General features: G+C 45.3%; 2 protein-coding genes across 3 annotated transcripts in view; both read left to right on the top strand.

Annotated features, from left to right (window-relative positions):
• LOC121532896 (serine/threonine-protein phosphatase 2A 55 kDa regulatory subunit B beta isoform) overlaps positions 1 to 9,778 on the top strand; it is a 55,693-nt gene extending 45,915 nt beyond the window's left edge. For both annotated transcript variants that reach the window (XM_041838695.1, XM_041838701.1), the window contains exons 4-10: positions 1,250 to 1,362; positions 4,981 to 5,158; positions 5,326 to 5,490; positions 6,786 to 6,955; positions 7,416 to 7,507; positions 7,618 to 7,741; positions 8,630 to 9,778. In XM_041838695.1, coding sequence (XP_041694629.1) covers positions 1,250 to 1,362; positions 4,981 to 5,158; positions 5,326 to 5,490; positions 6,786 to 6,955; positions 7,416 to 7,507; positions 7,618 to 7,741; positions 8,630 to 8,785 — 998 coding nt within the window. In that variant the 3' untranslated portion in view covers positions 8,786 to 9,778. The remainder of the gene's footprint in view (positions 1 to 1,249; positions 1,363 to 4,980; positions 5,159 to 5,325; positions 5,491 to 6,785; positions 6,956 to 7,415; positions 7,508 to 7,617; positions 7,742 to 8,629) is intronic.
• A 3,176-nt stretch (positions 9,779 to 12,954) lies between these two features.
• Positions 12,955 to 15,070, top strand: LOC121536724 (G-protein coupled receptor 151-like). The gene has a single exon (XM_041844186.2). The coding sequence runs from the start codon at positions 13,251 to 13,253 to the stop codon at positions 14,577 to 14,579; it is 1,329 nt and encodes a 442-aa protein (XP_041700120.2). The 5' UTR covers positions 12,955 to 13,250; the 3' UTR covers positions 14,580 to 15,070.
• The last annotated feature ends 11,776 nt before the right edge of the window (positions 15,071 to 26,846 follow it).

The following is a 26,846-nucleotide window of genomic DNA, read 5'->3' as shown; positions in this document are numbered from 1 at the left end:
CTTGCAGGTAACCATGGTTAACAGAGGACGAACAATGATTTCAAGCACCACCCTCCTTTTAAAGCTTCCAGTCTGTTATTCTAACTCAATCAGCATGATAGAGTGATCTCCAGCCTTGTCCTCGTCAACACTCTCACCTGTGTTAACAAGAGAATCACTGACATGATGGCAGCTGGTCCTTTTGTGGGTGGGCTGAAATGCAGTGGAAATGTTTTTGGGGGATTAAATTCATTTTCATGGCAAAGAGGGACTTAATTGCAATTAATCTGATCACTCTTCATGACATTCTGGAGTATATGCAAATTGCCATCATCAAAACTGAGGCAGCAGACTTTTGTGAAAATTAGTATTTGTGTCATACTCAAAACTTTTGACCACGACTATACAGTGTGTAATATACAGTATGTAATATACAGTATGTTATAGTATGTAGTATACAGTATGTAATAGTATGTAATATACAGTATGTAATAGTATGTAATATACAGTATGTAATATACAGTATGTAATATACAGTATGTAATATACAGTGTGACAGCTGTTAAAACATCACTATGTCATCTCTATGATCACTGTCAAAGGCAGCACCATCCAGGCTGGCATCAGTCTACAATATGTAATATACAGTATATAATATACAGTATGTAATATACAGTGTGTAATATACAGTATGTAATATACAGTATGTTATAGTATGTAGTATACAGTATGTAATATACAGTATATAATATACAGTATGTAATATACAGTATGTAATATACAGTGTGTAATATACAGTATGTAATAGTATGTAGTATACAGTATGTAATATACAGTGTGTAATATATACATTGTGTAAAATACAGTTTGTAATATACAGTGTGTAATATACAGTGTGTACATATTCTGGAAAAACATTATTTATATCCCAATGATCAGTTGAATGGTGATGCTATTCCTGATTTGACTGATTTAACCTGTGGATTTGTATCTGATCCTCCTTATGACAGCTGTTATAACATCACTATGTCATCTCTATGATCACTGTCATAGGCAGCACCATCCAGGCTGGCATCACTTTAGCATGGCGCTTAATACTCTCTCTCTCTCTCTCTCTCTCTCTCTCTCTCTCTCTCTCTCTCTCTCTCTCTCTCTCTCTCTCTCTCTCTCTCTCTCTCTCTCTCTCTCTCTCTCTCTCTCTCTCTCTCTCTCTCTCTCTCTTTTTCGGTCTCTCCCTTTGTGTGCGTGTGTGTGTGTTTGTTGGGTGTAGATAAGACAGTGAAGCTCTGGAAGATCAGTGAGAGAGACAGACGACCAGAGGGATACAACCTGAAGGATGAAGACGGACGAATCAGAGACCCATCTACAATCACCTCACTACAGGTGAGAACACACACACACGCACGCGCAAACACACGTACGGACACATGCACGCACACACGCGCACGCACACACACACACATACACACACACACTAAAACTCACACACACACAAACACAGTATCTCATAAGGGCAGAATAATACTAGTTAATAAGAGTTCATATCTCATTGTCCCCAGGGGTCCCAAGATGAAAATGATGTTGTTTGATATCACTGACATGAATATTTTGAGAACGAGGGATATATAAAGCAAATGGTTATATTTCAGTCTTCTGGCAATATATAATATGGCTCTCCCAAATAAACTCCATGAATTTGGGCTATTCCAAATTACTTTGCACGTTGTCATTGAATATGCAGCTCATGTCTCTCAGGACAGGTGTATTTCTCATGGTACATTCGGTCGTAATCACTGAGAGAAGAATCCGTTTTTCAAAACTCTGGTTTGGAGAATCATTCATATGACTGATCTCAAATGCTCCGACAGCACTGACAGATGAGTCCCTGTCACCATCGAACACACACTGGCTTGGAGGGAGGGAGAGAGGGAGAGAGGGAGGGAGAGAGTACTTTAACTATTTGCACATTGTTACAACACTGTATACAGTGAGGGAAAAAAGTATTTGATCCCCTGCTGATTTTGTACGTTTGCCCACTGACAAAGAAATGATCAGTCTATAATTTCAATGGTAGGTTTATTTGAACAGTGAGAGACAGAATAACAACAACAAAATCCTGAAAAACGCATGTCAAAAATGTTATAAATTGATTTGCATTTTAATTAGGGAAATAAGTATTTCACACCCTCTCAATCAGAAAGATTTCTGGCTCCCCAGGTGTCTTTTATACAGGTAACGAGCTGAGATTAGGAGCACACTCTTAAAGGGAGTGCTCCTAATCTCAGCTTGTTACCTGTATAAAAGACACCTGTCCACAGAAGCAATCAATCAATCAGATTCCAAACTCTCCACCATGGCCAAGACACAAGGCTGGAATGGGCTACAAGACCATCGCCAAGCAGTTTGGTGAGAAGGTGACAACAGTTGGTGCGATTATTCGCAAATGGGAGAAACACAAAATAACTGTCAATCTCCCTCGGCCTGGGGCTCCATGCAAGATCTCACTTCGTGGAGTTGCAATGATCATGAGAACGGTGAGGAATCAGCCCAGAACTACACGGGAGGATCTTGTCAATGATCTCAAGGCAGCTGGGACAATAGTCACCAAGAAAACAATTGGTAACACACTACGCCGTGAAGGACTGAAATCCTGCAGCGCCCGCAAGGTCCCCCTGCTCAAGAAAGCACATATACAGGCCTGTCTGAAGTTTGCCAATGAACATCTGAATGATTCAGAGGAGAACTGGGTGAAAATGTTGTGGTCAGATGAGACCAAAATCGAGCTCTTTGGCATCAACTCAACTCGCCGTGTTCGGAGGATCAGAAATGCTGCGTATGACCCCAAGAACACCATCCCCACCGTCAAACATGGAGGTGGAAACATTATGCTTTGGGGGTGTTTTTCTGCTAAGGGGACAGGACAACTTCACCGCATCAAAGGGACGATGGACGGGGCCATGTACCGTCAAATCTTGGGTGAGAACCTCCTTCCCTCAGCCAGGGCATTGAAAATGGGTCGTGGATGGGTATTCCAGCATGACAATGACCCAAAACACACGGCCAAGGCAACAAAGGAGTGGCTCAAGAAGAAGCACATTAAGGTCCTAGAGAGGCCTAGCCAGTCTCCAGACCTTAATCCCATAGAAAATCTGTGGAGGGAGCTGAAGGTTCGAGTTGCCAAACGTCAGCCTCAAAACCTTAATGACTTGGAGAAGATCTACAAAGAGGAGTGGGACAAAATCCCTTCTGAGATGTGTGCAAACCTGGTGGCCAACTACAAGAAACGTCTGACCTCTGTGATTGCCAACAAGGGTTTTGCCACCAAGTACTAAGTCATGTTTTGCAGAGGGGTCAAATACTTATTTCCCTCATTAAAATGCAAATGAATTTATAACATTTTTCACATGCGTTTTTCTGAATTTTTGTTGTTGTTATTCCGTCTCTCACTGTTCAAATAAACCTACCATTAAAATTATAGACTGATCATGTATTTGTCAGTGGGCAAATGTACAAAATCAGCAGGGGATCAAATACTTTTTTCCCTCACTGTATATACATAATATGACATTTGAAATGTCTTTATTCTTTTGGAACTTCTGAGGGAAATGTTTACTGTTCATTTGTATTGTTTATTTCACTTTTGTTTACAATCTACTTCACTTGCTTTGGCAATGTTAACATACGTTTCCCATGGCAATAAAGCCCTTAAATTGAATTGAATTGAAATTGAATTGAAATTGAATTGAAATTGAATTGAGTGAGAGAGAGATCGATATGTGCACTGAGAGGAATGCGATGAAGGGGATCATCTCTCTATTTCTCTCTTTCACTCTCCCTTCTATGCAACCCCATCACGCAGCCAGCCATGGTCTTTAATTCTCACACAGAGAGTCCCGGCTCAGTGCATCTATTAGTGGCATCTCTCTCTCTCTCTCTCTCTCTCTCTCTCTCTCTCTCTCTCTCTCTCTCTCTCTCTCTCTCTCTCTCTCTCTCTCTCTCTCTCTCTCTCTCTCTCTCTCTGTCTCTGTCTCTGTCTCTGTCTCTGTCTCTGTCTCTGTCTCTGTCTCTCTCTCTCTCTCTCTCTCTCGCTCTCTCTCTCTCTCTCTCTCTCTCTCTCTCTCTCTCTCTCTCTCTCTCTCTCTCTCTCTCTCTCTCTCTCTCTCTCTCTCTCTCTCTCTCTCTCTCTCTCTCTCTCTCTCTCTCTCTCTCTCTCTCTCTCTCTCTCAATTTCCATTTCAATTTAAGGGCTTTATTGGAATGGGAAACGTATGTTAACATTGCCAAAGCAAGTGAAGTAGATAGTAAACAAAAGTGAAATAAACAATAAATATTAACAGTAAACATTACACTCAGACATTCCAAAAGAATAAAGACATTTCAAATGTCATATTATGTCTATATACAGAGTTCTCTCTCTCTCTCTCTCTCTCAAATCAATTTACATTTACATACGGTCTCTCTCTCTCTCTCTCCTCTCCTATCTCCTACTGTACTGTATGTCATAATGGATGACAGCTGTGTGTCTCTACAGTCTGTTTGACATCATAGAGTTGGGACTAGTAGAGTGTGGCTGTTACTGGGGGTGAAAGGCATGGGGGGGAGAATGGAGTGTAGTGTGAGTGTGGTTCCTCTGCAGGCCATCCCTGGCTCCTCAGTCCTAACACCAGCTCACTAGGCCTGCTGCTGTACAGTCTACCACTACATTAAAGTGGAGACATACAGTACATGAAGTCCTATGAAAAGATCTGTATGTGTGTAGCAGAGACTGACTGGCTGTATAGAACCAGGCGTTCACGGTGTACTGAAATAGAAAGAGGTGTTCATAGTCAATCTGTGAATGCTCTCTCAATCATAGATTCTATGATAAGCGATATATTCCTGGGGTCACAGAGTTAGTCATGTGATGTGAAAATATGTTCTCTCTCTCTCTCTCTCTCTCTCTCTCTCTCTCTCTCTCTCTCTCTCTCTCTCTCTCTCTCTCTCTCTCTCCCTCCCTCCAAGGTGCCTGTCCTCCAGCCCACAGATCTGATGGTGGAGGCGACAGCGCGGCGTGTTTTCAGTAATGCCCACACCTACAACATCAACTCCATCTCCGTGAACTCTGACCTCCAGACCTACATCTCCACCGATGACCTCAGGGTCAACCTGTGGAACCTGGAGATCACCAACCAGAGCTTCAGTATCCTTTCACCTGTCTACAACATTTATAGGTTACCGACTGCTGCTTCAAATAACCTTTGACCTCTAGGAACAAGTGCTATGCCTGTATTCTGTTCCTCTCTTGTTATAAACAATCCAAAACATTTAGCTGAACTGTTATTTCTCCCTGAGCGTGCCCCTCCCCAGACATTGTGGACATTAAGCCGGGTAACATGGAGGATCTGACGGAGGTGATTACAGCAGCAGAGTTCCATCCTCAACAGTGCAACACCTTGGCCTACAGCAGCAGTAGAGGGTCAGTACGACTCTGTGACACGAGGAAACAGGCGCTCTGCGACACACACTGCAAGTGTGAGTACTGGAACAGGCATACACACAGACACATGTATTCAAGCACACACACGCACACACACTCCACTCAGACATGGTGCATTGTGTGACAGTATCTGTGGAGGGGGAAAGAGATTGAGAAAAGAAAGGAGAGAGGGAGGGAAGTCGTCTCTGATTAAACCAACCTTTATCCTGCTACAGTCAATTGCATGGCTAGGATTGATAACCACAAACATCAATAAGGTTGTCTGTCTGTCTGTCTATCTGTCTTCTCTCCCAGTTAAAACAATGAAAGGCTCAACGTCTCAAAGCCGCTGTCTGTCTCTGGGAGCATCAGATGATATGCATATCCCTCTGAAGGAAATTAATAATGAATACATTGACATTTAAGCCTGAGGATCGATGGTGTAAGATGCAATAGCAATACCTAATTATGGAAATACGATGGTTGCGTCCCAAATGGCACCCTATTGGTTGCGTCCCAAATGGCACCCTATTCCCTTTATAGTGCACTACTTTTGACCAGGTCCCAAATGGCACCCTATTCCCTTTATAGTGCACTACTTTTGACCAGGGCCCATAGGGAATAGGGTGTAATTTGGGATGCAGCCCAGGTTGTTCAATAACAGTAGTTATTTCCTGAGCTGTAGTGACATGTTCACCGGTCCGTACACACACACACATCCTGTCGAATAGCACATGACTAGGAATATTCAAACACATTTGGGACTCTGCCTTGGGGATATTGTTATTTAGGTATAGCATTACTAGCTTTGTCTTCAAATGTGAGCAAAGAGCAATGAGATACCCTGGGGTTATCTGATAGCAGAACATACGCTTGCCATCTTTCAGAGGTTACACACACACACACCACAGACAGACAGACAGACAGACAGACAGACAGACAGACAGACACACACACACAGAAAGACACACACACACAGAAAGACACACACACACACAGAAAGACACACACACACCTCCCTGTGATGAATACCACCTGCTAATCCAGCAGGACTCCAGTAGGCCCAGATCCGTGACATTGATTTGTTTTATTTTCTCCCTCCCTCATCCCTTTATCCCCTCGTTTCTCATCCCTCGTTAGACTCCCCACTGACACACAGAGCAGTTCTCCCTGTGTCAACATAGCAAGGAGGCAGGAACACACACACAGAGAATTCATTAAATTCATTAAAGCTCCCTCTGGTTTGATAACAGACTCATTGATGCATAGCTTATTATTACTGTGGTGTAACTATTCATCTCCCTCCCTCCCTCCCTCCCTCCCTCCCTCCCTCCCTCCCTCCCTCCCTCAGTCTTTGAGGAGCCAGAGGACCCCTCCACTCGTTCATTTTTCTCAGAGATCATCTCTTCCATCTCAGACATCAAGTTTAGTCACAGCGGTCGCTTCCTGATGACACGGGACTACCTGACAGTCAAGGTGTGGGACCTCAACATGGAGACCAGACCGGTCCAGACATACCAGGTAGTGTACGCTGTGTGTGGATGCGTGCGTGTGATTGACTTTTGATTACTTCACACCCTAGACATGCTTAGTGATGACATGATCATCCCACGCCTGACTGATGAAACGATCACCCTGTATCTGACAGGATCTGACCTTCCCAGTATGGCTGTCTGTGACCAGATAGCGTAGACCTGGGGTCACCTGTCGCTGTGGGTCACTGTGGGGGGTTTATTAACAGTCAGTATCAGTCTTACAAATGAATCCAGGGTTCAATAAGTCTTCCCTGGGGTAGTTGGTGGGGAGGACAGGGGGTATGATTGGGTTGAGTGATGGGGCTGTAGTCTGTCATTTGATTTGATTTATCTAAACTTTATTAAACAATATAGGTCAATTGAGTACACCTTGCTCTCCAGAAGGGTAGTTTCATTGTTCATATCAGTGATATTGTACCAATAGTGATCTTGTTGTTTGTCCCCAGGTCCATGACTACCTGAGGGGGAAGCTGTCTTCTCTGTACGAGAACGACTGCATCTTTGACAAGTTTGAGTGTGTCTGGAATGGGTCAGACAGGTGAGTGAGTGTGTGTGTCTGTGTGTGTCTGTGTATATGTGTGTGTGTGTCTGTGTCTGTGTCTGTGTCTCTGTGTGTGCGTCAATCAATATCCTCTTGTCTCTCTCCAGTGTCATAATGACGGGGTCGTATAATAATTTCTTCCGGATGTTTGATCGGAACACCAAGAAAGATGTGACCCTGGAGGCTTCCAGAGAGAACAGCAAACCCCGGGCCATCCTCAAACCACGCAAGGTAATACTGTAACACTTTACAGTTACATATTAAATATGTGCCAAAACGATTTTATTTTGGGTTGATGGTATGTAAAAATATATAATAATATTCTATACAGTATATTTTGTAAGTCTATATGGTTATTGGATAGAGAGAGGTGAAAGATAGAGGAGTGTGCTGAAATAGCAGTGGCTGGACTGCAACCCATGCAGCAGCACAGACCACTGATGGTATGACAGACTGCTAGACCACTGATGGTATGACAGACCGCTAGACCACTGATGGTATGACAGACCGCTAGACCACTGATGGTATGACAGACTGCTAGACCACTGATGGTATGACAGACTGCTAGACCACTGATGGTATGACAGACCGCTAGACCACTGATGGTATGACAGACTGCTAGACCACTGATGGTATGACAGACTGCTAGACCACTGATGGTATGACAGACCGCTAGACCACTGATGGTATGACAGACTGATAGACCACTGATGGTATGACAGACTGCTAGACCACTGATGGTATGACAGACTGCTAGACCACTGATGGTATGACAGACCGCTAGACCACTGATGGTATGACAGACTGCTAGACCACTGATGGTATGACAGACCGCTAGACCAGTGATGGTATGTTTTAATGGATTTGTGTAAGATTGGCAAATGTCCAATATTAGGATTATTTTTGGGAAACTGAAGACGAGGAAATATTAACAATCTGTGTGTGCAAGGTTGTGCTCATGAAGTCTCTCCTCTCCCCTCCTCTCCCCTCCCCTCCTCTCCTCTCCTCACCTCCGCCCCTCCTCTCCCCTCTTCTCCTCACCTCTCCTCTCCTCTCCTCTCCTCTCCTCTCCTCTCCTCTCCTCTCCTCTCCTCTCCTCTCCTCTCCTCTCCTCTCTAGGTGTGTGTTGGAGGGAAGCGTCGTAAAGACGAGGTGACTGTTGACAGTCTGGACTTCAGTAAGAAAATCCTCCACTCCACCTGGCACCCACACGAAAACATCATCGCCGTGGCAGCCAGTAACAACCTCTACATCTTCCAGGACAAGGTCACCTAGGGGTCAGCTTACCTCTGACCACTAACCCCTGACCCCACGCAGGGGGAGAGATGGAGGGAGAGACTGAGAGGATGGAGGGGAGTTAGAGAGACAGAAGGGGAGAGGGATGGAGGAAAAGAGAGAGAAAGAGAGATGGATGTTTGTTTACCTCTTCGCTAAGCGTTCCTCCTCCTCCTCTCTTGCCTGCCTTGTTGATGTGAGTCTGATATGGCTGGAAGGAATGCTGGAATTCTCAGAATGCACTTGGGAATTCCCACTCCAAATGTGAGAGTGTTCAGCCTGGATAAAGTTAGGAAGAAGACAGATGCTTCTTCTAGGCCTGAGTGGAATGAAACTAGCCACCTGCTCTGGCCTGCACAAGCCTCTCCATGGCCTTCAGTTAACTGTTTTAGTTATTTGTTTGGATGACACGTGAAGGAGCGCTGAAGCGTTGTTATGCAACCAGACTAAGACTGGACTGGACTGGAGTCACAGATCATCTGAGATTAAATGAGACGTAGCAGAACACTCTGTCTGACCAGGCGCCATTTTGTTTCCGTTACAAGATAAGACAGGAGACTATGGAGAGAACACAGACCTTTATGGAGGTTAATGAATTATCTCCTGTCCTCTCCGGCCACTAGGCCACATCTGTCCCGTCCCGTCCGGAGGTTTAGACAGGAGGTCACTGGACATGGACATGACTGTTACACAACTAACTGAACCTTCAATATAGCACTGAAATGGGTCTGACTCACAGTATCCTCATTTACATACTACCAACTGTAAACCGGTATGCTAAGTGTGTATATTGGGACCAACACAGTCTGAGAGTGTGGATGTTTCGGCCTGTTTCTGACTTTAATAATGTGAATGATGTGATGAGGCCAGATCCATGTTTTTATTTTATTTCATGATGTTGTTTTTTCTGTGAGTCTTTTTCTTGTCAATGATTCAGTTTTTGAAGCTGTGGTGCCTTTCTTTTGGTATGTGGGGTTGATGGGGAGGATGGGGAGGATGGGGAGTGGGAGGAGGGTGAGGAGGATGGGGGAGGGTGGGAAGGATGGGGAGGGTGGGGAGGATGGGGAGGGTGAGGAGGATGAGGAGGGTGGAGAGGGTGAGGAGGGTGGGGAGGGGGAGGAGGGTGGGGAGGATGGGGGAGGATGAGGAGGGTGGGGAGGATGGGGGAGGATGGGAAGGGTGGGGAGGGTGAGGAGGATGAGGAGGATGGGGAGGGTGAGGAGGATGAGGAGGGTGGGGAGGGTGAGGAGGGTGGAGGGGGAGGAGGGTGGGGGAGGATGGGGAGGATGAGGAGGGTGGGGAGGATGGGGAGGGTGGGGAGGGTGGGGAGGGTGAGGAGGATGAGGAGGGTGGGGAGGATGGGGAGGAGGGTGGGGAGGATGAGGAGGGTGGGGGAGGATGGGAAGGGTGGGGAGGAGGGGGAGGATGGGGAGGGTGGGGGAGGAGGATGGGGTGGGTGGGGGAGGATGAGGAGGATGAGGAGGATGGGGATGGTGGGGAGGGTGGGGAGGGTGAGGAGGGGGAGGAGGGGGAGGAGGAGGATGGGGAGGGTGGGGAGGATGAGGAGGATGGGGAGGGTGGGGAGGGTGAGGAGGATGAGGAGGGAGGTGAAAACAATGCAAGTGTACAAAATACTATTGAGAGTAAATATCAGTTAATCGTAGGAGAGCTGTAGATCCGCCCACCGGTGATGTGGAGCACAGCATGCTGGGTGATCTCTAACTGAGGAGAAGGAAGTAACTAGAGAAAGTACACAAGCCGTGATAAGTTCCAGCCATCTCCCGTGATTACCTTTAGTTAGCATTCTTTGTTTTAGCCAAGGCCAGTGTGCATCCTTCAGAAATGTGAGTTCATATTTCTTACAATTCATGTGTTGTGGACGCACTCCTTTGTTATGCTAATTAGTGTTTTAACCACGAGCTAGCAACTCATTTCAGACATTTAGCATTTCAGTTTCTAGTCTTATATGCCCTGTGGTTATATGGATGTATTCTGTATAAATGATGTGGGTATTTTGTTAGCAATGAGCCTTGTGGATGCATTATACATTCAAGTTCATGCTGTTGTGTGAGGATGATGGTGCTGCTCAGTAGTGCTGTGTAGTTGCACTCCTCTGATCATTCATTAGTGAAGTCACAGCCATGTTGTTAGGTTGTATTGCCCTGTGCAGCAGATGACCTATTGTAGCCATATTATGTATAGCTTATGTAATTGGAGGTTGTATTAAGCCTATACCTGCCGTTTACTATTGTATTTCATTTCCCCTTTTTCAGAACCACACACAAACTCTTGGTTAACACAATTGTCAAGCCATACACTGTACTGTACTGTGCTGTTACTGCTCTGTGAATCAGTGTCATTAAACAACTTCAACTGGAATCCTACCGGTCTGTCATCTGTGCCCTTACAAGCACCTGGGAGAGAACACATAGTGCTATGTAAAACCTAACCCTACAGAATATACAGTCCACCAAGTCCTCAACTACAGCAAGTGTGAATGTTTTTACCCTAAAAATATATAGGGGAAAAAAGCTAAGCAAATGTACATTTCCATTTAGAAGTACTTGAATTCATTGAGTTTACTTTCTAACCTCATTTTAGCAACCGACTGCACATTTATAATTTATGGGATGTTTATGCATATCCCTGTTTTGACCACTCCGCAGCAGTGTCGCCATGCAGTGTATTAATATAACCAGCTAAAAGACAAGACACAACAGTCCTATTATAACTCAGTAAAAGACAGCAGGTTCTGTGTCTCATAACCAGCACTCAAGAGTTTTCCCTAGTCAGGTCACACAGTGAGGAACACTTTTGGGCCCTACTCTGAATATATCCATAGAAGTTCTCCATGGCTGTGTCTTCTACCACATTGTTGCTGTGTCTGCCCATGTTTATATTCTGTTCTTTGGGGTGAGTAACCAGGGGTAGGAAGAAGTTTCCCCCAGATGTTGATCTTAGGTCAGTTTTCTGTTTTCCCCTCTATGGTAAGTTTAGAATTGGGGAAGGGGAAGCTGATCCTAGATCTGTGCCTAGCTGCAGTGGCCAACCAGAGAGGATGGTATCATGACTTCAAGCCTAACAACCAGTGATGAGGGCTCAATGATGTCAGGGACTTTTAGATATATTTGCATCCCAAATGGAAACCTATTCCCTTTATAGTGCACTATTTCTGAACAGGGCCCATAGGGCTCAGGTCAAAAGTAGTGCCCTTTATATGGAATAGGGTGTAATTTGGGAGGCTCCCACCCTATGAATCCTTTACAAAGTTGTGAAACTTTGAAACTGTTTTTATAGCGCAAAATGGAATGAAATGCAATTAATTTACCATGCAGTCTTCTTGCTTACTGGAATTATTTTGAATAAAAACGTTTGCAAGTTTAAGCATGCAGTTTGTGTCCTTTTTGTAGTTATAATAGATATTTCGGGAAATGTATAGGTGCATTTTTCATTGTATGCACTGTTCATCGAGCTGTTCACCGTAGTAGTGGCATTGCCACTTTTATAGTCGTTGTTTGAAAAATGAAGAGCGCCCTCGTCTGGAGAAAGAACAAACCAAGATCTTATGCAAGGCATACACAGTCTTGCTGGTCTTCCTCATGTTCTGTTGTCCTATCCCATAATGTAAATAATCATCATCATGATAAACATACATTTAGAGTATTTTTTTGTTGTTGCAAAAGGGCACATAGAACAAATTTAGGGGACACAAATCTTTATTTCCAGGCTATTCCCAAAATATAAATTATTTTTCTGAGTCGACCAATTAAGGTATTTTGAATCAATTATAACTTGTTGACACATTTTAAGGAAATATTATGTAAGCCTTAGACAGAGTAAAGGCCTACCCATGGATATTACCTATTGGGTTTATTATTCACACTGGCCCTTGGCCTTCTAATATTCCGAGGAAAAACAGAGATGATTAATTCATAGCGTCAAACTCGCCTGCTGTCTCTCTAAATTAGAAAGTCGTGTTTAATTTGCTGCACTGGGGACTAAATGCCTACATCGTACAGCGCAGCGCCTGTTCCGGACGGTTGGAACAGGGACAGCGTTCTAATTGGCCCCGCGAGTCTCGCGCGGTTTAGTCAGCTGGGGCTGTCAATCAAACGGCCACCTTTATAACAGCGGATAAACCCGTTATGAGACAGACAGGACAGGACAGGAGTGCGACTGTCTGGGAGCAGATCGATTTTTTTTAAATAAACAGATTAGGCTACAATCAGGAGTTGAGTTTTAGATCGAGATTGATCAATTCACCTGTTTGTTGACTAATCTTTTAGAATATTTTTCTCTCAAAACTTTTTTTCGTAGTCAGTCTTTTTCATTTGTCTATTTTTTCAGCAGTTTACCTTTCCATCAGTCTAGACTTATTGTATTAAGTCGGCTTTCAATATACTTTTTAAATATTTGTTTTCTCTAAGTACTTTTCTCTTTTCTCACACCACCTGTTTCTTCTGAGATGGATAAACTGCCAGGGGTGAACATAACGGCTGCTAACAGCTCGACTGTGGACCGGCTTCGTCCTTCCTTCATCGAGCATGGTGTCCTCGTGCTTGTCATCCTGGGGGTGATCTGTGTCCTGGGGCTGGCCAGTACCCTCACAGCCATGGGTATCCTGATCTCCAACGCCCACCGTGGGAAACTCTCCCTCATCAACGCTCTCATCCTCAACCTGATGTTTGCCGACGGCCTTGTACTGGCGTTCGCTCTCCCGTTCCGCGCTGCCGCCTTCTCCAAACCCAGCTGGACGCTTGGCTGGACGGTGTGCAAGACCTGTGATTGGTTCCTGCAGAGCTGCATGGCTGCGAAGAGTTTTACCGTAGCGGTGATGGCTAAGGCTTGTTACCGTTACGTCTCTAACCCGACTAAACAGGTCAGCATCAGTCTACGCTCCATCCTATTGGTGATGTGGTTCCTCTGGCTGTCTGCCTGCTCTGCCCCCATCCCTACCTGGCTGTTCTCCTCACTGCAGAGAGAGACCCGGGGGCTGGTGTGTGTGCAGGTGGTTCCCCCTGAGGCGCAGGACTTCATGTCGGTCTACGTTAAGGCGTACCCCCTGGGTGTGTTCTGCGCCCCTTTGAGTTTCGCCCTGCTGTATTTCTGGCGGGTGTATGGGCGGTGCCAGCGGCGCTGTAGTAAGACCCAAAACCTCCGAACGCAGATCAGATCCAGGAAGCTCATGCTGATGCTGTTCAGTCTGACGGTAGCCATGGCAATGCTGTGGCTGCCGCAGTGGGTGGTCTGGGTGTGGGAGCGGCACGCCGAGGAGCGAGTGGCACAGGGACCGGGAGAGGGAGGACCCTTCGTCGTCTTCTCTCCCCCTCTCCTCCTTTCCCTCTCCGCCCTGCTCCTCACCTTCTGTCTCTCCCTGGTGAACCCCCTCATTGTCCTCTCTCTGTCGGAGGAGTTCAGAGAGGGGTACAGGGGTCTGTGGAGGCGCCTTACTCTTCGTAAACACACCCCGTCCAACCCCAAACCTGGCCCCCACACACCCACCGCCCCCCAGTCCCCCTGCCCACGACCAGAGACCTCAGGCCAGCCGCGGGGAGAAGGAGGCCTAGGCCCCATCCCTAGCCAGGGGACTAGAGTTGATCCCCAACCCCAGACGGAGCAGGGCGGGGTGGGGGAGGCAGAGGATGAGGCAGAGGGAGAGAGCCCCCGGGATGGGATCGTGCTGCTGGACGTGGAGCAGTTTTGGCATGAGAGAGAGACAGGCTCCATGACAGAGGAGAATGATCCCATACCCTGGGAGCACCAGGAGGGAGCACCAGCTGAGGGGAGGAAGTGAAGAGAGGAAGTGAGGGAACGAAGAGAAGGAAGCGAAGAGAGGGGAGGACACACACACAGACAAACAGGACTGGTTCTAAGACGCTACTCAATACTCCGCTACATCTGTCCTTGACTACCCCTTGAACTTAGTGTATCTGTCTATCTTTTGTGTTTTTTGTGTGTTAACAAATTGTTACCCATCACCACCAGTGATTTTTAAGCAAAATGTTGTTTGAGAGTATTTGGACACTACCTCAACGATGCCTGAAATATTATTTAGCATCGAGACCAGCCAGTAAGCCTCCCCTCTCTCTTCCTTTCAGTTACCGCCACAGCGTTCAAACAACCTTCAAACAACACACACACTGACAGATTATATCAGCAGCTGCAACGGACTGACATTTGATTATACCTCACTGGACTGAAGATCGGTCAACACAGGAAACAACACAGGAGACAACACAGGAGACAACACAGGAGACAACACAGGAGAAAACACAGGAAACAACACAGGAGACAACACAGGAATCAACACAGGAGACAACAGAGACAATACAGGAGACAACACAGGAGACAATACAGGAGACAACACAGGAATCAACACAGGAGACAACACAGGAGACAACACAGGAATCAACACAGGAGACAACAGAGACAATACAGGATACAACACAGGAGACAACACAGGAATCAACACAGGAGACAACACAGGAGACAACAGAGACAATACAGGAGACAACACAGGAGACAACACAAGAATCAACACAGGAGACAACACAGGAGACAACACAGGAATCAACACAAGAGACAATACAGGAGACAATACAGGAGACAACACAGGAGACAACACAAGAGTCAATGGTTGGTATTCATTCAACTGTGTCTATGATATTGTTTGATGGTTATTGTTATGGTGAATATTGTACAAAAAGTGTTATATTTCACAGTATATATATTGGAGGTATTCTATGTATCCTTGAAGTAATGACCAACAGTAATGTCCGTTGTAAATACCAACAAGAGTTACAAAATATAAACTGTACATAAGTCTGAAATGATTTGATACAACAACAACAAGGCAGAATAAATAGCCTTTAGAAACCAGTAAGGGCATTTCTGTATGCTACTGAACAGTATTTGATGTTACTGTTACATGTATCAGTGTTTTATTCTCCTATTTGAGGTGGTTTTGTATTGATATGTGCTTGTAAAAAAGGTTGTTTATAATAAAGTGATATATAATATTGATCGTGTGCTCTTTTTGATTTCGTCGTCCAGGGTAGGGGAGGGAATGGCCGGCAGGGATGTAGCTCAGTTGATAGAGCATGGTGTTTGCAACGCCAGGGTTGTGGGTTCGATTCCCACAGGGGGTATGAAAAATAAAATAATGTATGCACTGTAAGTCGCTCTGGATAAGAGCGTCTGCTAAATGACTAAAATGTAAATGTAAATGATTGAAATTAAAATAATTCAATAGGATTTAATTTGATTTAATTTAAATGTTATGTCCTATTAAATTAGTTGGACCAAGGACGTAAGAGTCTAACCATCAAAGACACCAGGACATCAGTGCAGGCAGTACGCTACAGAATTACTATAACAGTAACCACTGGTCATGGGATGATGTTGCTAGGATATGGTCAGGGTATGATGTTGCTAGGGTATGATGTTGCTAGGATATGGTCAGTGGATGATGTTGCTAGGATATGGAGGAATGTAAATGGGGTGAGGGGGGGTCAGCAACCCTGGGACAGAACACAGCTGTCTACAGAACTAATGACCAAACACACACACACACACTCCGGATGGACCCCTGTCTGCTGGTATTTAGGGGCCATTATAATCTGTGTTAAGCAGTGTTTGGGAAGCTACTCTGAAATCATAGTTTACCAAGCTACCAATTACTTTATACTGGAAGAAGTTAAGCTACACTAAAGCTACCCTTAAGAAACATATAGTTGACTTAACTAAAGTTACTTTGAAAAGGTAGTTCACCACAACTAAACTATTTGAAAAGCTATCATATCTGAAATGTCATAGACAATAACTTGCAAGAACAGATCACGGCAGGTAGCTTAGTGGTTAAGAGCGTTGTGCCAGTAACCGAAAGGTCGCTGGTTCTAATCCCCGAGCAGACTAGGTGAAACATCTGTCAATGTGCCCTTGAGCAAGGCACTTAACCCTAATTGCTCTGGAAAAGAGCGTCTACTATTTTTTTATTTTTTTATATCACTTTGGGGTCATGCATTAACAGAAAGTGTAATTTAGCCTATTAGACACAAAAACAATGTTTCAAGTGAGAATTAGGCAGGTCTGATTTTGAGATTTTGAGAACTACATAATGATAATGTATGTTTGTAACGCATAAACATATAAAGTATGATATATACTGTAATGTACTATTATGATGATGACCATTCTGAATTTACTTCACAGTAAATTTCCCCCCAAAATCTTGTCAAGATCAGAGATGTAACAAATGCATCCCCCATACAGAGCACATGTATCCTAAATGAAGTTGATGGGGGGAATTTTATCAATAGTGACAACAGTGAGCCCACACATTTTCATATGTGAACCCAGTGGGAATCGAACCCTCAACTCCATGCTCTTACAAACTGAACCACATACAGGACTGATACCAGGGCCGGCTCCAAGCATAAGTGACACAAGTGGACACAAAACACATATATACAGTACCAGTCAAAAGTTTGGACACATCTACTCATTCCAGGGTTTTTCTTTATTTTTACTATTTTCTACATTGTAGAATAATAGTGAAGACATCAAAACTATGAAATAACACATATGGAATCATGTAGCAACCAAAAAAGTGTTAAACAAATCAAAATATATTTTATATTTGAGATTCATCAAAGTAGCCACCCTTCGCCTTTATGACAGCGTTGCACACTCTTGGCATTCTCTCAACCAGCTTCATGAGGTAGTCACCTGGAACGCATTTCAATTAACAGATGTGCCTTGTTAAAGTTAATTTGTGGATTTTATTTCCCTTTCCTTCTTAATGCATTTGAGCCAATAAATTGTGTTGTGACAAGGTAGGGGTGGTATACAGAAGATAGTCCATATTGTGGCAAGAACAGCTCAAATAAGCAAAGAGAAACAACAGTCCATCAATACTTTAAGATATGAAGGTCAGTCAATCCGGAAAATACGTTTCTTCAAGTGCAGTCGCAAAACTTGTCAAGCGATATGATGAAACTGGCTCTCATGAGGACCGCCACAGGAAAGGAAGATCCAGAGTTACGTCTGCTGCAGAGGATAAGTTCATTAGAGTCACCAGCCTCAGAAATTGCAGCCCAAATAAATTCTTCACAGACTTCCAGTAACAGACACATCACAAAATCAACTGTTCAGAGGAGACTATGTGAATCAGGCCTTCATTGTCGAATTGCTGCAAAGAAACCACTGCTAAAGGACACCAATAAGAAGAAGAGACTTGCTTGGGCCAAGAAACACGAGCAATGGATATTAGACCGGTGAAAATCTGTCCTTTGGTCTGATGAGTCCAAATTTTAGATTTTTGGTTCCAACCGCCGTGTCTTTGTGAGACGCAGAGTAGGTGAACGGATGATCTCTGCATGTGTTGTTCCCACCGTGAAGCATGGAGGAGGAGGTGTTATGGTGTGGGGGTGCTTTGGTGGTGAAACTGTTGGTGATTTATTTAGAATTCAAGACACACTTAACCAGCATGGCTACCACAGCATTCTGCAGGGCAATTTTTAAACATGTACTGTATCTTACGTTTTGCTATTGGATTAACGGGTTGTTAAAATAACTAAATTGAGAATATATCATTATGTTGTGTTTAGGTGATTAAACCAATCTACTCATTATATTTCACATTAAACGTATATTTTGGATCGACGGTTGTGCACCATTAATGGTTTCGAATGTAAGACTGGATGTGCTACAAGTGTTACCAGTTTGGAGTTCTGTTCTAAGAGTTTAGAAAATTCACCACATACTACCAAAGCGCTAAAAAAAAAACGGTATACTGTGGCCAAATGCTCAAGACGGTCTTGATGCAAACTAGTGCCTGCTAAATGGCGCCGGAGAAGATGGCTGCCGTTTTACAGCCCTCTAACCAATTGTACTATTATGTGTGTTTTTCCGCGTTATTTGTAATTTATTTTGTACATAATGTTTCTGCCATCGTCTCTTATAACCAAAAAGAGCTTCTGGATATCAGGACAGCGATTACTCACCTCGTATTGGACAAATAATTTTTCTTCAACGAGGCGGCCGCAAAGGATATCCTACAGACACCCGACAAGGCCCAAATCACCGTCATTCGCATGAGGAAGAGACGGAGATATCGTGGACGTAGGTCGGGGTGCCTTGTAAGGATCCGACGGCGAGCGAGTAAACTGCCGCTCCCATCAATCCTATTAGCCAATCTTCAATCATTGGAAAATAAATTGGATGACCTAAGATTACGGTTATCCTACCAATGGGACATTAAAAACTGTAATATCTTATGTTTCACCGAGTCGTGGCTGAACGACGACATGGATAACATACAGCTAGCGGGCTATACACTACATCGGCAGGATAGAACGGCTGACTCTGGTAAGACAAGGGGTGGCGGTCTGTGTATATTTGTAAACAACAGCTGGTGCACAAAATCAAATACTAAGGAAGTCTCGAGGTTTTGCTCGCCTGAGGTAGAGTATCTTATGATAAGCTGTAGACCACACTATTTACCAAGAGAGTTTTCATCTATATTTTTCATAGCTGTCTATTTACCACCACAAACCAATGCTGGCATTAAGATTGCACTGAATTAGCTGTATAAGGCCATAAGTCAACAGGAAAACGCTCATCCAGAGGCAGCGCTCCGGATTACCAGGACGTGTACTCCGAGCATGTGCTGACCAACTGGCAAGTGTCTTCACTGACATTTTCAACATGTCCCTGACTGAGTCTGTAATACCAACATGTTTCAAGCAGACCACCATAGTCCCCGTGCCCAAGGACTCTAAGATAACCTGCCTAAATGACTACCGACCTGTAGCACTGACGTCTGTAGCCATGAAGTGCTTTGAAAGGCTGGTCATGGCTCACATCAACACCATTATCCCAGAAACCCTAGACCCACTCCAATTTGCATACCGCTCCAACAGATTCACAGATGATGCAGTCTCTATTGCACTCCACACTGCCCTTTCCCACCTGGACAAGAGGAACACCTACGTGAGAATGCTATTAATTGACTACAGCTCAGCATTCAACACCATAGTGCCCTCAAAGCTCATCACTAAGCTAAGGATCCTGGGACTAAACACCTCCCTCTGCAACTGGATCCTGGACTTCCCTGACGGGCCGCCCCAGGTGGTAAGGGTAGGTAACAACACATCTGCCACACTGATCCTCAACACGGGGGCCCCTCAGGGGTGCGTGCTCAGTCCCCTCCTGTACTCCCTGTTCACCCTTGACTGCATGGCCAGGCACGACTCCAACACCATCATGAAGTTTGCCGACGACACAACAGTGGTAGGCCTGATCACCGACAACGATGAGACAGCCTATAGGGAGGAGGTCAGACACCTGGCCGTGTGGTGCCAGGATAACAACCTCTCCCTCAACATGACCAAGACAAAGGAGATGATTGTGGACTACAGGAAAAAAAAGAGGACTGAGCACGCCCCCATTCTCATCGACGGGGCTGTAGTGGAACAGGTTGAGAGCTTCAAGTTCCTTGGTGTCCACATCACCAACGAACTATCATGGTCCAAACACACCAAGACAGTCGTGAAGAGGGCACGACAAAGCCTATTCCCCCTCAGGAGACTGAAAAGATTTGGCATGGGTCCTCAGATCCTCAAAAAATTCTACAGCTGCACCATCGAGAGCATCCTGACTGGTTGCATCACCGCCTGGTATGGCAACTGCTTGGCCTCCGACCGCAAGGCACTACAGAGGGTAGTGCGTACGGCCCAGTACATCACTGGGGCCAAGCTTCCTGCCATCCAGGACCTCTATACCAGGCGGTGTCAGAGGAAGGCCCTCAAAATTGTCAAAGACTCCAGCCACCCTAGTCATAGACTGTTCTCTCTGCTACCGCACGGCAAGCGGTACCGGAGTGCCAAGTCTAGGTTCAAAAGACTTCTCAACAGCTTCTACCCCCAAGCCATAAGACTCCTGAACAGCTAATCATGGCTACCCGGACTATTTGCACTGCCCCCCCACACCATCTTTTTACGCTGCTGCTACTCTGTTAATTATTTATGCATAGTCACTTTAACTCTACCCACATGTACATATTACTTCAACTACCTCAACTAGCCGGTGCCCCCGCACATTGACTCTGCACCGGTACCCCCCTGTATATATAGCCTCCCTACTGTTATTTTATTTTACTTCTGCTCTTTTTTTCTCAACACTTTTTTGTTGTTGTTTTATTTTACTTTTTTATTTAAAATAAATGCACTGTTGGTTAAGGGCTGTAAGTAAGCATTTCACTGTAATGTCTGCACCTGTTGTATTCGGCGCATGTGGCCAATAACATTTGATTTGATTTGATTTAAACGTTACGTTTCTTTCATTTCTTTCATTTGATTACAGTATACCTCTGTGATAATGATTTACGAAAAAAATTATGGAAATTAGATTTTCAGTCAATTGGGTAGTGAAAGTGTATTGCCGAATGTGAAAACAGTGTAATATACTGTAATTTACAGTACTGTAGCATATTATATTCAAATGGCAATTTTTGAATTTTTTGCTATTTGATTAACTGATTGTTAAACTAACTCAAATGAAAAGATATCATTATGTTGTGTTTTGGTGATCAAATCTATGTTCTCATTACATTTCACATTAAACTCATATTTTGGATCAATGATTGTGTGGTGCAAGATGTCTTCAAACAAAATGAATGCACAATCAAAAGTTTTTAATGTGAGACTTGAATATGAGTTTTCTACTGAGTTTTGAAAATTCACCAAATACTTGTGAAAATAGCGGCAAAGTGATACTTTATTTTACTGTAGTATGTGAGGGCGCTAATTACTGCTAAAGGTTTAGCTTTACTTTGAACTCTGACATATCTGAGTACTACGAATGTGATGATACTAATGTGATGATACTAATGTGAGTGCTGTTCTTAATGACCACTGATCTGTGTGGGCTTGCTACAGTGTGGAGAACAAGTATTTGATACACTGCCGATTTTGCAGGTTTTCCTACTTACAAAGCATGTAGAGGTCTGTAATTTTTATCATAGGTACACTTCAACTGTGAGAGACGGAATCTAAAACAAAAATCCAGAAAATCACATTGTATGATTTTTAAGTAATTAATGTGCATTTTATTGCATTACATATGTATTTGATCACCTACCAACCAGTAAGAATTCCGGCTCTCACAGACCTGTTAGTTTTTCTTTAAGAAGCCCTCCCAGCTACCTAGCTATGTAATGTGGACCCAGCTACCCAGCTATATAATGTGGACCCAGCTACCCAGAAATGTAATGTGTACCTAGCTACCCAGCTATGTAATTTGGGACCCTGTAACCCAGCTATGTAATGTGGACCCAGCAACACAGATACTCTGCTATGTAATGGGGACCCAGCAAAACAGCTATGTAATGTGGACCCAGCTACCCAGCTATGTAATAGGGACCAGCTACCCAGCTATGTAATCTGGACCCAGCTACCCAGCTATGTAATGTGTACCTAGCTACCCAGCTATGTAATGTGGACCCTGCTACCCAGCTATGTAATGTTGACCCAGCTACCCAGCTAACTAGCTATGTAATGTGGACCCAGCTACCCAGCTATGTAAGGAGGCCTAGCTACCCAGCTATGTAATGTGGACCCAGCTACCCAGATACTCAGCTATGTAATGGGGACCCAGCTAAACATCTATGTAATGTGGACCCAGCTACCCAGCTATGTAATGGGGACCAGCTACCCAGCTATGTAATGGGGACCCATCTACCCAGCTATGTAATAGGGACCAGCTACCCAGCTATGTAATGTGGACCCAGCTACCCAGCTATGAAATGTGGACCCAGCTACCAAGCTATTTAATGTGGACCCAGCTACCCAGCTATGTAATAGGAACACAGCTACCCAGCTACCCAGCTATGTAATGTGGACCCAGCTGCCCAGCTATGGATTGTGGACCCAGCTACCCAGCTATGTAATGTGGACCCAGCTACCCAGCTATGTAATGTGGACCCAGCTAACTAGCTATGTAATGTGGACCCTGCTACCCAGCTATGTAATGTGGACCCAGCTACCCAGCTAACTAGCTATGTAATGTGGACCCTGCTACCCAGCTATGTAATGTGGACCCAACTACCCAGCTATGTAATGTGGACCCTGCTACCCAGCTATGTAATGTGGACCCAGCTACCCAGATACTCAGCTATGTAATGGGGTCCCAGCTAAACAGCTAGGTGTTGGGGACCCAGCTAACCAGCTATGTATTCGGGTACCTAGCTACCCAGCTATGAAATGTGGACCCAGCTACCAAGCTATTTAATGTGGACCCAGCTACCCAGCAATGTAATGGGGACAGAGCTACCCAGCTATGTAATGGGGACCCAGCTACCCAGCTATGTAATCGGGTATCTAGCTACCAAGCTATGAAATGTGGACCCAGCTACCAAGCTATTTAATGTGGACCCAGCTACCCAGCAATGTAATGGGGACAGAGCTACCCAGCTATGTAATGTGGACCCATCTGCCCAGCTATGGATTGTGGACCCAGCTACCCAGCTACCAAGCTAAGTAATGGGTACCCATCTACCCAGCTATTAATGTGGACACAGCTATCAACCTACCCAGCTATGTAATGGGGACCAAGCTACCCAGCTATGTAATGTGGACCCAGCAACACAGCTATGTAATGGGGACCAAGCTACCCAGCTATGTAATGTGGACCCAGCAACACAGCTATGTAATGGGGACCCAGCTACCCAGCTATGTAATGTGGACCCAGCAACACAGCTATGTAATGGGGACCAAGCTACCCAGCTATGTAATGTGGACCCAGCAACACAGCTATGTAATGGGGACCAAGCTACCCAGCTATGTAATGTGGACCCAGCTGCCCAGCTATGGATTGTGGACCCAAATACCCAGCTACCAAGCTAAGTAATGGGGAACCAGCTACCCAGCAATGTAATGTGGCCCTAGCAACCCGGCAACCCAGCTATATAATGGGGACCAAAATACCAAGCTATGTAATGTGGACCCAGTTACCCAGCTATGTAATCGGGTACCTAGCTACCCAGCTATGAAATGTGGACCCTGCTACCATGCTATTTAACGTGGACCGAGCTACCCAGCTATGTAATGGGGATCCAGCAACCCAGCTATGTAATGGGGACCCAGCTACCCAGCAATGTAATGTGGCCCTAGCTACCCGGCTACCCAGCTATATAATGGGGACCAAGATACCAAGCAATGTAATGTGGATCCAGCTACCCAGCTATGTAATGGGGACCCAGCTACCCAGCTATGTAATCGGGTACCTAGTTACCCAGCTATGAAATGTGGACCCAGCTACCAAGCTATTTAATGTGGACCGAGCTACCCAGCTATGTAATTGGGACCCAGCTACCCAGATATGTAATGTGGACCCAGCTACCCAGCTATGTAATGTGGACCCAGCTATCCAGCTACCCAGCTATGTAATATGGACCCAGCTACCCAGGTATGTAATGGGGACCAAGCTACCCAGCTATGTAATTGGGACCCAGCTACCCAGCTATGTAATTGGGACCCAGCTACCAGCTATGTAATGTGGACCCAGCTACCCAGGTATGTAATGGGGACCAAGCTACCCAGCTATGTAATGGGGACCCAGCTACCCAGCTATGTAATGTGGACCCAGCTACCCAGCTATGTAATCGGGACCTAACTACCCAGCTATGTAATGTGGACCCAGCTATCCAGCTACCCAGCTATGTAATCGGGACCTAGCTACCCAGCTATGTAATGTGAACCCAGCTACCCAGTTATGTAATGTGAACCCAGCTACCCAGCTCTGAAATTGGGAACCAGCTACCTAGCTATGTAATGGGTACCCAGCTACCCAGCTATGTAATGGGGACCCAGCTACCCAGCTATGTAATCGGGTATCTAGCTACCAAGCTATGAAATGTGGACCCAGCTACCAACCTATTTAATGTGGACCCAGCTACCCAGCTATGGATTGTGGATCCAGCTACCCAGCTATGTAATGTGGACCCAGCTACCAACCTATTTAATGTGGACCCAGCTGCCCAGCTATGGATTGTGGACCCAGCTACCCAGCTACCAAGCTAAGTAATGGGTACCCATCTACCCAGCTATTAATGTGGACACAGCTATCCAGCTACCCAGCTATGTAATGGGGACCAAGCTACCCAGCTATGTAATGTGGACCCAGCAACACAGCTATGTAATGGGGACCCAGCTACCCAGCTATGTAATATGGACCCAGCAACGCAGCTACCCAGCTATGTAATGTGAACCCAGATACCCAGCTCTGAAATTGGGACCCAGCTACCCAGCTATGTAATGGGGACCCAGCTACCCAGCGATGTAATGGGGACCCAGCTACCCAGCTATGAAATGTGGACCCACCTACCAAACTATTTTATGTGGACCCAGCTACCCAGCTATGTAATGTGGACCCAGCTGCCCAGCTATGGATTGTGGACCCAAATACCCAGCTACCAAGCTAAGTAATGGGGAACCAGCTACCCAGCAATGTAATGTGGCCCTAGCAACCCGGCTACCCAGCTATATAATGGGGACCAAAATACCAAGCTATGTAATGTGGACCCAGTTACCCAGCTATGTAATCGGGTACCTAGCTACCCAGCTATGAAATGTGGACACTGCTACCAAGCTATTTAATGTGGACCGAGCTACCCGGCTATGTAATGGGGATCCAGCTACCCAGCTATGTAATGGGGACCCAGCTACCCAGCAATGTAATGTGGCCCTAGCTACCCGGCTACCCAGCTATATTTTGTTTTTATTGCACTACTTTGCTTTATCTTGGCCAGGTCGCAGTTGTAAATGAGAACCGGTTCTCAACTGGCAAATACCCAGCTACCAAGCTAAGTAATGGGGAACCAGCTACCCAGCAATGTAATGTGGCCCTAGCAACCCGGCTACCCAGCTATATAATGGGGACCAAAATACCAAGCTATGTAATGTGGACCCAGTTACCCAGCTATGTAATCGGGTACCTAGCTACCCAGCTATGAAATGTGGACACTGCTACCAAGCTATTTAATGTGGACCGAGCTACCCGGCTATGTAATGGGGATTCAGCTACCCAGCTATGTAATGGGGACCCAGCTACCCAGCAATGTAATGTGGCCCTAGCTACCCGGCTACCCAGCTATATTTTGTTTTTATTGCACTACTTTGCTTTATCTTGGCCAGGTCGCAGTTGTAAATGAGAACCTGTTCTCAACTGAATTACCTGGTTAAATAAAGGTGAAATAAAAAAATATATATATAATGGGGACCAAGATACCAAGCAATGTAATGTGGATCCAGCTACCCAGCTATGTAATGGGGACCCAGCTACCCAGCTATGTAATGGGGACCCAGCTACCCAGCTATGTAATCGGGTACCTAGTTACCCAGCTATGAAATGTGGACCCAGCTACCAAGCTATTTAATGTGGACCGAGCTACCCAGCTATGTAATTGGGACCCAGCTACCCAGATATGTAATGTGGACCCAGCTACCATGCTATGTAATCGGGACCTAAATAACAAGCTATGAAATTTGGACCCAGCTACCCAGCTATTTAATGTGGACCCAGCTACCCAGCTATGTAATAGGGACCCAGCTAACCAGCTATGTAATGGGGACCCAGCTACCCAGCTATGTAATGGGGACCCAGCTACCCAGCTATGTAATGTGGACCCAGCTACCCAGCTATGTAATCGGGACCTAACTACCCAGATATGTAATGTGGACCCAGCTATCCAGCTACCCAGCTATGTAATATGGACCCAGCTACCCAGGTATGTAATGGGGACCAAGCTACCCAGCTATGTAATTGGGACCCAGCTACCCAGCTATGTAATTGGGACCCAGCTACCAGCTATGTAATGTGGACCCAGCAACACAGCTATGTAATGGGGACCCAGCTACCCAGCTATGTAATATGGACCCAGCAACCCAGCTACCCAGCTATGTTATGTGGACCCAGCTACCCAGCTATGTAATCGGGAACCAGCTACCCAGCTATGTAATGGGGACCCAGCTACCCAGCTATGTAATCGGGTATCTAGCTACCC

This window comes from Coregonus clupeaformis, chromosome 21, assembly GCF_020615455.1.
Source record: "Coregonus clupeaformis isolate EN_2021a chromosome 21, ASM2061545v1, whole genome shotgun sequence".
NCBI lineage: Eukaryota > Metazoa > Chordata > Actinopteri > Salmoniformes > Salmonidae > Coregonus > Coregonus clupeaformis.
This window is presented reverse-complemented; position numbering and strand designations above follow the sequence as displayed.